The 12,975-nt window shown below is 33.8% G+C and overlaps 1 protein-coding gene across 1 annotated transcript; it reads right to left on the reverse strand.

Annotated features, from left to right (window-relative positions):
* Window positions 1-2,865: 2,865 nt before the first annotated feature.
* LOC100249623 (beta-amyrin synthase 1) lies at window positions 2,866-8,905 on the reverse strand. Its single transcript, XM_010656941.3, has 18 exons — window positions 8,506-8,905; window positions 6,767-6,952; window positions 6,581-6,670; window positions 6,295-6,492; window positions 6,115-6,199; window positions 5,601-5,767; window positions 5,319-5,507; window positions 5,125-5,238; window positions 4,845-4,964; window positions 4,624-4,746; window positions 4,431-4,529; window positions 4,273-4,329; window positions 4,113-4,159; window positions 3,885-4,028; window positions 3,612-3,789; window positions 3,448-3,528; window positions 3,256-3,339; window positions 2,866-3,152 (listed from the first exon to the last, which is right to left on the reverse strand). Exons 1-18 carry the CDS (start codon window positions 8,704-8,706, stop codon window positions 3,006-3,008), a joined length of 2,310 nt encoding a protein of 769 aa, XP_010655243.1. The 5' UTR covers window positions 8,707-8,905; the 3' UTR covers window positions 2,866-3,005.
* Between the last annotated feature and the right edge of the window lie 4,070 nt (window positions 8,906-12,975).

Below are 12,975 nucleotides of genomic sequence, written 5' to 3' on the forward strand. Positions count from 1 at the left end.
AAGGATGTACCTAGGGTTCCATAGTTCGTTTCGAAGTAGGGAACGACCTCTAATTACTTCCTAAAGATCCCTAAAGAAATAAACGAACTATGAGTAATAATATAGAGGTCCTAGTAGCTCATGGATTATATGTACAAATTGTTTTAAGGATGTGCCAAATTTTATGAAATATGTACCAAATTTTGTAAATGATGTACCAAATTGTCTTTAGGATGTACCTTGGGTCCCAATGTTTGTTTTAGGGTGGGGAATAACCTCTAATTCCTTCTCAAGGGTCCCCAAATGAATATATGAATCATGAAAATGAAAATATGGGTCTTAGTTCCTCTAAGAATGGATATACCTAGGATCCCAAAGTTCTTTTTGGGGTGGGCAAAGACCTCCAATTACTTATCGAGGGTCCCAAAAAGAATATATATACCATGATAAGTATGATAGTATTTCTAGTTCTCCTAAGCATTAATTTACTTTTTTTTTTTTAAGGATGTACCTATTTTTTATGAAATTAATATAAAAGGTTAAATACATTTTTTTATGAAAAATATATTTTCTTTTATATTTTATTTTAATTAAAAATTAAAGATTTTAACCAAAAAAAAGTTAGATCCACAATCAATTTAAAATCATAAGAAAAATGATAAAAGCACCATTACTTATTGTGATTTTGATATGATAAATTTAAAATGAAAATAAAAAGAAAAATAATGTAAATAATAAAATAATATTGCAATGATATTTTTACTATTACATGTGATAGAATTTACAAAATAAATGAATCTGTTGTTTAGTATTAAAATAAAAAATCTTATATCATAAACTTCTAAATAATAACATGGAATTTTTAAATTTAAACCTTAATTTATAAAATGTATTATTATAACTAATACTTAAAATCATTATTATTTGTGGGATAATATTTTCATTTTTGTCCATTATATATTTTGTTTTTATTTAATTTATTATATTAATTATTTATTATATAATATCATTTTAAGTTTAATATGTCAAAAAATAATAATTAAAATCAATAAATATAGGCAAATTAGAGAGTAAAAATAAATTAAAATTAAAGAAGTTTTATGAGAAAATGCATGAGCATATTAAAAAGAATATAAAGGAAAAAAAGAAAAATAATAATAAAAACTATAATAGGTGACAATGGATTATGGTGGCTGGAGAGGAAAAAAAAAAAGAAAAAAAAGAAAAAAGTGGAAATGTGGCAAGTGGTCAGGGAGATATATTGATGTGAGAAAAATAATAAAAATAAATTACACATGTACTTGTTAACATGTGGTATTAAATTGGTGTGTACTTTATTATTTACTTTTGAAGGTAATTGTGGAACAAATTTGAAAGCTCTATTGGAGTGCATGAATAAACAATATTTTTTTCCCATTTTACACCAAAATTAAAAAGAAAAAAGTAAAGTTCCAAAATCTCTTTTTTTTTTTAGTTGGTGTAAGGTTAGATGACTTTTCCTTTTTTTTTAATGCATGGTTCATTTGAGTGATGCAAATTATGATTTCACCATTGTCTTGATTGTGCATTACTTATTTCTTTGATATCCACTAATTTACAAATCAATTGTCATAGTTGTCTCAACTCATTAGTAGATACCTTTATTTAGGCCTTAAAGGGGTGTTATCGTATGATACATTCCTAATAGGTAACCTAGCTCTTGGACTTAAACTTGGGTTTTCAAAAACACGTTTTTTAGTCACTCTTAGGGTTTTATTTCTTATTTTGTTTTCCATTTTTTTTAAAAATAAAATAAGTGGTGACTCCACCTTTTAAAAAAAAATTAGTTTTTCACTAAAAAACGAGTCATCATTGAGTGAGGACGCACATGAAAAATATAGGTCCACAACAATGCTATTCCAAAGGATCTTTCCTCTACCAGAATATTCATTCAAGGAGCCAATGGTTGTAGGAAGAGTGTAAATGTGAAAAGTGCTTTTTTTTTGCTTGTCCCACATAGGAAAAAGAGGAACATCTTTAGTGGGTTTATTAACTAGCCCACTTTCCTTAGTCTAATGGGCTTGTGAAGAGGTGTGGGAGAGCCTCGCGTGCCCATGGGGCCCAAGCCCATTTGAGTGGGGCTTCGGGCTGGTTGGGTTAGAATTTCTTAATGCACGTCGCGTTCGCACACGCATCCTACGCGCGCGCGATCTCGGCTAATTTTTTTAAAAATTCAAAATAATTATTTTATTTTATTCTAATAGTCTTATATTTTTGGGAAGAGTCCTATTGTGATTGTGCTAGTGAAGTCCCATTCCACTTATAAGTAGAATCCCGTTCCACTTTGAGTCATGTTTTGATTACAAGTAGAGTCCCATTGGGACTGTGTTAGTGGCCTATGAAAGTAGGTCACCTTTCACTCTCTTAATACCAATTTTTTAGAGAGTTTTCAGAGAGCCTTTCATACATCTATGTAGAGGAATTTTTTTAGAACCTGAGTTGTACACGTCTCGCTTACAGAGTGCACCCAAGGCAAGATTGGGTTGTTGAATCCTGGAGGTAGACCACTGGTACCCAAGTGCACCAAGTTTGTCTTCGAGGAGAGTGGATCTATTTCAAGGACAGTGCATGTTTGTCACCCTTCAGCCGATAAGTTTTTCTTACTATTCATTATGTTCTTTGTTTGCGTCTTTTGGGCTAGTCCTTTGTTTTGATACCCTTAAACCAACAATGGCTAGATTATTTTCGCATAATCATTCAACTGTTGTTTAACATATAAAATAGGAGAAGATTTATTCTTTCCATTTGTATCAGCACGATTCAATTGATTAGCTAAACTTAAGCAGAAGTAGTTGACTTGTCTTTCATTTTCTACCCATTTTTGTATATATATTCTGCACAATGATGTTCATTTAATAAGGGTCTGCTATTGTTTTATTCTCTTGCACAAACTATTCTTCAAAGTTCTTAATTGTGGCATAGATAAACCTTTCATTTACTTGACATTACTCAAAGGCCTCGACGTTACTCAACATTGAGCTTTTCTCCTACAGATGCTTCAACGGCATGGCAATGCAACCAGCCTTAAGGCAATGGCACCCACTTACATACTGTGCAAGAGCCCACAATGGAAAAGTATTCCTATAAGTTGCATAGTGTAACATGCAATTCTTCATGAAGGCTCCAGTGATTTCCTGCCATAGATAATTGATGATTAAATGGTTAGACTACCACCCAGTATATATAGTCAGCTACAAAAGAACATCATTTTCCATTTCCCAAAACCAAGTGAGCTACCTGTTGGGGAAAATCACCATCTTCCATTTGGGAATTAATCAACAGCTTTGCAGCCTTGTGAAGAGGTGTTGGGTCTCTCTCTGCCTGTTAGAAAGGAAAGGTTAGACTCAAATATTTGGGAAGAAGCCATATTGTGAAAGTAATGTAGAAGACCAAGGTAAGCATATTGATGATGGAACTGTAAAAACTAACCTGCCCAGAAGAAAGCAGACCCATGAGAGCCCACCCGGTTTGTACCAAATTTGACCTGTTTCCTTTAAGAGGTGTATATTTCTGTATCACCAAGCACAAGGATTACTTGTTTTTGTCCATGTTTATACCAGAAAACAGAGCAGTGGGTGGCATGTAAAAATTACCTTATCCGGGCAAGAAGTACAGTTCTCTCCCCAACCACCATCATCTCTTTGTGATTTGAGTAGAAACTCAACAGCTCTACCAATAGCAAGACAATTGTGGTAAGTCTTGCCAGCAGCTGCTAGGCCCCCAAGTGCAAACCATGAGCCATAGGTAAAACATACTCCCCAATTGCCATACCTGGTGAAATGTTTCTTTGTTTAAATGGATCTGCACTGCATATATAATAAAAGATTTCCTTAGTGAAATAATAATAGTGCAGTTGAGAAACATACCATGAGCCATCAGGCATTTGCATGTCTTCAATGTACTTAGCAGCATTTGTGATGAAATTGTCTATCTCGTTCTTCCTGTGTCCTGGGTATAACTTCTTAAACAAAACTAGAGCCTGAATGGCTGATGCAGTGCACTCAACATACCTGCATCACTGTTCTGTTAGTCTCCAAGGACGTTAAAGCTATCAAAGTTAGAAAAGAAAGTTGGTCTGTTATCAAGAATCTTACTCATGCTCGATGACAATGTCTGTAAAAAATTCAGTGGGGTTAAGTAGCTGAAAAGAGAAGAGATTGGCATTGATTTAGATTCAAAGAACACAGAGAGTGAGAAAGAAAGAGAGATAATGCAAAAATATTGAAGTTACTTAAACATGTTGAAGTAATTTACCTCCAACCATTTTGAAGCTCCTGCAGGCTCCCAGGCAGCTAAACCACCATTTTTACTCTACGGTGGTTTAAAAAATGGGGGTTATTGCTACTAAGAAGTTATGACCTATTTTGTGAAGGGGATAACCATAGAAATGGCATAAGGAAGATGAGTCTCACCTGCAGCGAAAGCAGGATGTTGACAGAATCAAATAGTCGTTCAGGTTCCATCTTCATACCAACAATTTTTGGTGCCATCATTGAAAAGAGAAGACAACACTATGACAGAGAGGGGACTTCAGTAAGAAACCAAGTAACTTCAGTTAATCTGCAAGCCCTGACTTAATTGAAGTGTTTGAGCAAAAAGAGTTACCTTCAAACCTTCTGCAGTGCAATCAGAAACTTGCCAACCATGATCCTGATCTGAGAATGTCCACGATCCCTTGGAAATGTGGCGGTACATGCTTTTAAAGTCACCAGAAGGATTGTCCTTGACCTTCAAGATTTCAGGTAGTATGAAGTAAATAGACCATGAGAAACCCAAGTAGATTCTGGTTGAAGTAAAGAAATAAACTATGGAATTCAAGATCAAACCTGAGATTCCTTTATGAATTCATGTCCTTTCTTGAGTGCAAGTCCAAGTTCATCAGTCATATTGCAAGCTAGCAGTGCTTGAAGGGCAAAACTAGTGTCCCACTCTTGACTACCAAAGCTCTACAATAATCGACAATTTCAAAACCAATTAGGCAGGAAAGGGATAAAAGCAGCTTCAAACCATTTGCATACTTGAAAAATTTTAAGAAAAAGATCAACACATATTATCTAATTTTCCTACAACTGTTTAGGAGATTAGTGATTGAACTTGTCTTCTGACCTGCATCTTTATTCCATCTTCTGCAACCCATATATAATCTGGGATCCTAGCAAGGTGCTTCTTGAAATAATCCCCATTTGGATCTTCAACCCAACATGCGAGCATACACAATACCTGTTCAATTTAAGCGATATCAGTACCCCAAAGAAGTGACATATTGTCTGAATAGTCATTATCCATTACTGAAAAAATACCTTCTCCACACATCCAATGGTAATGTATCGACTGTTTTCATCTTCATAATGGATGTGTTTCATTGTTACTTCAAGAGCCTTCTTTCTCAACTTTTTGAAGGGCCAACGAGTAAGAAGAGGCTCGGTACATATGTACAAACTATCCCACATTAGATCTTGTATTAGGGGATGGGGGTAGTAGAGATCCTCCTGCAATATTAAACAATTTTAAATGTGTGTTTCATGCATGCGTAGCATATTCATAGGAAAAAGAAATTGTTTCCATAAAAAATCAAAACTTACCTTTGCACAAAGATGTCGTACTTTCTTCCAGTTGATTTCATTATAAGGTTGAAGGAAAAGCTCTTCTCTTAGTTCTAAAACAAGAGGCGTGATTGGGCCAATGAATCGTTTACCATATAAGTACGACATGGGCATGTAAACCATCCGACTGTAGCAAAACATTCTTGCTGCATTTAAGGACTCAAATGAAAAGAAGGTAGACCAAGACAAAGCAATACCAAAGAGAGGAAAATAAAATCTTTTTAGTATAAGATGTTTTGGTAGACATCGCAATGGAAGCCCTTAAGACCAATAAACCGGTCCCAGGTTGGATTTGTATGTATTCATGTGCCATCTTATCAATGTATAAAGCTCAAGTTGCTCAACTTTTCGCTTATCCTTTTTGTCCCGACTCTGTTCTGAGTCAATGTGACAAATTCCAAATTCCATGCAAGAAGATCTTAATATGTAAAATACATTAAGTGCAAAGTAGATGTTAAATTCAAGAACTTGAGTTGGTGGACATAGCATAAACCTGGATGCATAGGAAGAAAAGAAGGGAGGAGCCAAAACTCTGGGGGCATTGGGTTGCTTCCTGACCAGTCAAATAAGCCAAATAGCTGCATGGAAGAAACAATTTCATATAAGATTCAGTCCAACACACAAGAATAAATGGCATAGGATGAATATGAATTTGTGTTTAAAATGGCCATACTGAAAGCCAAGTCTTTCCCCAAGACGGAATGGATGTCACTCCACCTCGGTCATGGATCCATTTACGCCCTCTTGCACAAGCATTGTCTCTTCCACCATCTCGCCCTTCTCCAAGGATACGCATACAAATGTAGCTGAGGGTTGTACAAAACATGGTGCTTTGTCCCTCAATATGAAATCCCCACCCACCATCTTCATTCTGCAATGTTCATAAGCCATTTTCATACTTTAAAGCTCCAAGCCCATTTATGAGGTTAGAATGATGACTAGGTTCAAAATATATGTACCTGATGGCAGTATAGGTAGCGAAGAATTTCTTTAAGAAATTCTCCGGGGAATACAATGTCAAGATGCCCTGTAATGTATAGACACATGACCTGCATTTTCCATGAAATTATGCCATTGAGAATGGCTGTTAAAATGGTCTATATTCATGATTTTGATGAGGGTGAGAAGATGTTGAGTCGACTCACCAGAGGAGGAAGAAAATACAATGGGCCAGAATTTTCTGCAGGCCAATGGCCATCACTTGCCTGCAAGGCTGAAAAGAAATGTGCACTCCTTCTCAGTGCTATTGTGGCTGTCTCATATGTAATTGCTTCACCATCCCCAACCTTCACTTGTGGTATTGTTTGTTTGAAATTCTTCTCTCTCAAAAACTGCAGGTTTTTTTTTTTTTTGGCCAAATGAAATGGGAGTTAGTGAAGAACAAGTTTAAAAGAAAAGAAAAGGTAAATTAACCTCAATAGTAAACATCTATTTGTACAATTATTCCAAGCTAGGTGGGACTATTAGAGTGAAGATAGGTGTAACAATCGTTAATGTGCATAATATTTATTATGAGTCCAAATCCTTTAAACTTAAGTTTTTAAGAAATTGATTGTTCAACATGATATCAAAACTCGATTTTACAATAGGTCTTACTCTCATTATTGAACTATCTGGTTGATGGTCTCTCAACCTAGGGCAAGACCCAAAATCACCTACTTGTAGTCATGGTTTGAAACGTGGCAAGCTTACCAGGAATCGAACCCAAGCCGAAATGTTTGGATTGAAATTTGGCTACCACTGGGCCAAGCTCACTTTTGTTAATATATATTTAATTTAAATATGTTAAAGTTTATTATTAAAAAAATCTAATTATTTTATTTTAAATTTTATTTAATTTATTATAAAAGTATAAAAACCAACATTATAATTTTCTTAACAAGACTTTTTTATATCATTGATATGATAATTAAATATAAAAAATATATATATTAAACAAATCATATATGCGTCATCATTTATTTTACATTATTAAATGCATTTGAATTAAATAAATTATAATTTTAATATTAAATATATTATCATGTATCTCATTAATCATATTTTAAAAAATTAATTACTATCACTTTACTTTTAAATTTTTTATATTTATCATTTTAATTTTGAATCTTTTTATTTTAAAATATTAAAAATATAAATTTATTAAAAAAAATACAAAAATATAAAAAAATAATGAAGTTCTAATATTTTATTAATTTAAATTAATTTGATAAGTTAAATAATAAATTATATATTAAGACTCATATATCCTCATTCACTAATATTTTTCTCTTTAACCATACATGTGTTAATTACATTTACAAAATAACTTTAACATGTATATTTTTATTTATTTTATAATTTTTTTTGGAGTTTTTCCAAATATTTTCATGAATTTCGAATAATTTTCATCTCATCAATATTTCTGTCAAACTATCCACTGATATTTCTTTAATATTTTCGATATATCCATGAAATCCAAGTATTAATATATCTGTATTTATTGATATTTTAAACCATGCTTATAGTATCCGTAATATATCTTTTTTTTTTTTTCTCCTTTATGATATCATAGCCTCATTTGCTAGGAGCTGAACCTCATATGGTCTTCTTATGTGGTCATCTCATTTGATGGGAGGTCAAGTGTTCACCAACATGTTCTTTTCCCAATTTATTAAAAAGTCTACGTGTAAGCCAAAAATAGGAGGCTACACATGCTGAGGAGCAGTAGAGCTAGGAAATGAAGTGAAGGGGGGCAAAATATGAGAATATATGTATATATATATATATCAGGGAGCAAAAATGAATAAAGTTAACAATAAGAAAAGCTATGTAGCATGTATGCATGGAAGACATGTATAGTCAGTGAAAAACTGCAATCTTGAGATAGATGGGATCAAATCACCTGCATCCGCCAAAGGAGGTCGCTGCTGGGCTTAACCTGATATCGGTTTTTCCAGAAGTTCTCACGAGCTGCTTCGACCTCATTTCGCTCTTCTGGGGTTCCATAGTCAGGATCAAACTCCCATATCTGTCTTCCCACGAAGTTGTTGGTGCTGTAGATGTAGGGATCATTGCCCCCATCTGCAACCTTGAGCCTCCACATTTCTAACTCACCAAACTGAAGAGATATATCTCTATATATATCTAAGTTTACAAATATGTGTGTCTATCTTCCGAAAACACCTGCTGATCATCCAATCATCATAAAGGTAAAACAGACTTTTCTTCGCAATAAAATTAAATTAAAATGATACAGACCAAAGACAGAGAGACAGGTGCTGGGTGGGCAGAGAAGAGAGAAACTTCAGAACCTTGGAATGGTGAGTTGCAGGTGGAATCATTCATTCATATAGAAGCACAACACGAAGTCAGTCACTAACCCCCGTCACTTCTATTAATTCTTTTTTCACCCACTTCAGTTTGTGGAAATTAGTGTAGAGTGAACATTTTTGGACTTTCAAGTATTTTATAATTGATATATTTTTAAAAACGGTTAGACCATTAAAGAATTCAATGCATTAGGTCTCATATCATTTTAGGTCACTTTCTACTATCAATGAATAGACCAAACACATTAAATTTTCTTTACTCTGAAGTCGTTTAACACATGGAGAAAGTTAATAAACTCGATCGGTGTGGGAGGTTTATTTTCTATTAACTTCTATAACAAATAAATAAATAAAGTACATCCCTTTTTTTTCAAAATTCATAGATGATTTTATCCCTTAAGACTCCCAAAGCACAACTTTGATAAGAAATATTTGATTTTTTGTACAATTTATAATTAAAATATTAATTTTTAATTTATTCTTATCTATATATATTTATGTCTAATATATTTAATTAGTTTCTAATATATTCCGCAGTCCATTATTTAGGTCATACAATCAATCCTAAAATTAATATATTTTAAGACGTACTTAAAGAAATGATACATCAATTAGGTATATAACATTTAAATTAGATTGTAGTTATGATTAAGCCACGTTTTTCCCTTACACATCCCACTAAAGCCGAAAAAACAAAAAGGGAAATAAATGACCTTTTGTGTTGTTGCCATCAGTTATAATTAGGGTGAACATGGAGCAGATGTGTTGTTGGACCTCCTTATTCCTAATTTCCAATTATAACTAGGCTTTTGATCAAATAATTCATTCTAAGAATGCATATGATAATATTTCTATTCAAAGTAGAAATATTGTAAGTAATTTTTTAACTTTTTAAAAGTGCTTTATAAATTTTATCAAACAATGCAAAAATCATATCCTTTCTTTCCTTCTTCTCTCTTTCTATCCATTGTAACTTATGCAGAAACTTCGAATTTTAAAAAAAAAAAAAAACAACCAAAAACAATTCTCTCTTTTATTCTTCAAATTTGCAAATTCATTATGGCATCAGAACTTGTCAATTAAAGAATTCAAACTCTGCATTCAATCCTTCAAATTCATCAATGCTCAAACCCAATTTCCATTTAGTCGTCCACCACAAACTTTCTCCTCTAGAAGACTCAAATGAGACATAAGGTAGCTAGTAGAAATAAATTGCTACATATGTATTCTTATTAGTGCAACTATGAAGGACCCCCACTAAAAGATTTAATTTTTTATTTAGTTGTAGTTAAGAGTTGGCCGAAACTATAGGCTCTCATTTGATTTTTCTTTTTTAGGAATTATCGAATACAAACTGATTTTCAAAAAAATAAAATTCTATGAATACCTCTAACAATAATAATACTCATTAGCATTGAGAATAGAGAAGAATTTGTTGTATTCCAAATAAAATATTTTCATAATAATTTTGATGGATAATACCATGATGTTACAATTTATGGTTTAAACTACCAAACAAAAAAATAACACAATCCTCGCTACGAGTTCATACTAACACATTAAGCCTTTCTTTCTTCAACTTTGTTGGAGCGATGATAAACGAGACGTTTATGAAGTAATCGAAATAGGGATGTAGAGTGAGACTGGAAGAAACGGCTGAGAATGAAATCTAAACTCTTTTGGGGTGAGGATGAAATGCTTACAATGTTGAATATAACATCTGGCATGTAAGGAACTCTACCATAGTCAACTACTGATTCTCCCATTGGACTTGGTAGACTCTGGCAAAGCTATGGAACAAACAATTTCAGTACTTGACACTTGAATAAAAATTTCTAAGGAAACGCTTCCCAACAAAAGATAACTTTTTATAGCAAACTTTTGTTCCTCTCGCTTCTTCTTCTTCGACCAGTGTTTTGATTCATGGGCTGCAACAGAGAAGGTTTAGCTTTGTAGTTAAGATATTTTGGTCAGAAGCGCAGTAGGGACAAGCCCTTCAGCAAAATCTATGAATTGAAGCATGGGGGGCTTCTTTGAATAAAATCTACTTTTATTCCCGCACAAAAAAATAGTTCTATAAATGAAACTCCCAGACTGAAAAATTTTGATTTGCAATGTTAACTACAATTTAATTAATTTAGGGTTAGAATCTTACCTAAACTTCAAACTCTGAACCTCTAACCCTCGAGCCCTAAGATCTCTAATTCTCTAATTTTGGTTGATAGGGTTTTCTGAATAAAGAAGGTAAGAGGAAGATCTAATTTATACCTAGGATTATTAATTGTAAAAGGACTCTTTCACCCTTAATGAGTTTAATTAATGAATTAATTACTTGTAATTTACTATTTTGCCCTTAAAGTAAATTTTGGGGTGTTACATCCTCCTCTCCTTAACAAAAGTTTAGTCCTCTAAACTTGACATAACTGGGTCTTGAAAAAGACATGGGTGCTTTTCTCTCATCTCCTTTTCTAATTCCAAAGTGGCTTCTCAAATACTATGATTGCTCCATTGGATCTTTACTAACTTGACAACAGCATGATGTAGTACGTACCTTGTCCATCACATCCACAATCTGAATTGGTACTTCTTCATAAGTCAAGTCTTCAGAAATCTAAATAGGCTCCAACTCCATCAAATTTGAAATGTGGAATATATTATGAATCTTAGACAAGCTTGGGGGCAAGGCCACTTTATATGCCAAAGTGCCTACTCTTTCTAATATCTCGAATGGACCCACAAATCGAGGACTAAGCTTTCCCTTTCTCCCAAATCTCATCATAGATTTCATAGGCAATACTTTTAAGAAAACATTATCACCTACCTTAAACTCCAAATTTCGCCTGCGATTGTCAGTATAACTTTTCTGTCTACTTTGAGCTGTCTTTAATCTTTTTTTAATTAAGGCAAATATTTCAACTGTTAACTGAACAAGTTTAGGCCCCAAAAGTTTTCTTTCTCCAACATCATCCCAACAAACAGGAGATCGACATTTCCTACCATATAGCCCCTCAAAAGGTGTCATCCCAATGCTAACTTGAAAGTTATTATTATAGGCAAACTCTACTAAAGATAAGTAATCATCCCAATTACCTTTTAAGTCTAAAGTACAAGCTCTCAACAAATCTTCCAAAACTTGAATTACCCTTTCTAATTGACCATCAATCCGAGGATGGAAAGCAGTACTAAAACTCAACTTAGTACCCAAAGCTTTCTATAGATTATGACAAAATTTAGAAGTAAAATGAGGATCTTTATCAGATACTGTTAGGAATTTGAGGCTAATCCAACCTATGATAATCACCCTAAAGGGGGGGTGAATAGGGTGATGGTCTCTTTTTCAAATTTAAACTAAGTAAAAATAAGAGACAATTTATATGCAAGTATATGATAAGCAAAATAAAGACAATTGCATATAAATTAAAAGAGTTAGGGAAGAGAGAGAGCAAACACGAGAGTTTATAGTGGTTCGGCGCAACCCGGCCTACATCCACTCTCCTCAATCTCCTAACCGAGTGAGGGTTCCACTAGCTTGAAGCTTCAACCAAGCTTCCAATCTTCTTACAATTGGATTATGGTTCCAATTGACCCTCTTGGACTTTTGGCTCCAAGCACCCTTTACAATTCTCAAGAGATGTCCCTCTCTTGAAACTTCCTCTCAAGGTTTACAAATAATGATCTCAAAGGTTTACAAAAATCCTAGCACAAGAATTTTAAGCTCATATGATACAAGAAAAGCTAGGATTGAATGGTGCACTAAAGATATGCAAGTTATGAAACAATGGTGCACTCAAAAACACTCTTCCAAGGCTCAAATATAATCAAGAATGACTTGGGAAGGTTAAGCTTTTTAAACAATGAAGATTGGAGCCTTTTTATAGAAGAAAAAAGCCAAACTAGCCGTTTGGGGTTCGACCGGTCGAGCTGGGGGTCGACCGGTTGACTAGCCGTTAGCATTTAATGCTTGGCAGGAGACCGTTGGGCCTCGACAGGGTCTCGACCGGACCTTGACCGGACCTCGACCGGACGAGGTTCGACCTTGACCG

Source organism: Vitis vinifera, chromosome 9 (genome assembly GCF_030704535.1).
Source record: "Vitis vinifera cultivar Pinot Noir 40024 chromosome 9, ASM3070453v1".
NCBI classification, from domain to species: Eukaryota; Viridiplantae; Streptophyta; class Magnoliopsida; order Vitales; family Vitaceae; genus Vitis; species Vitis vinifera.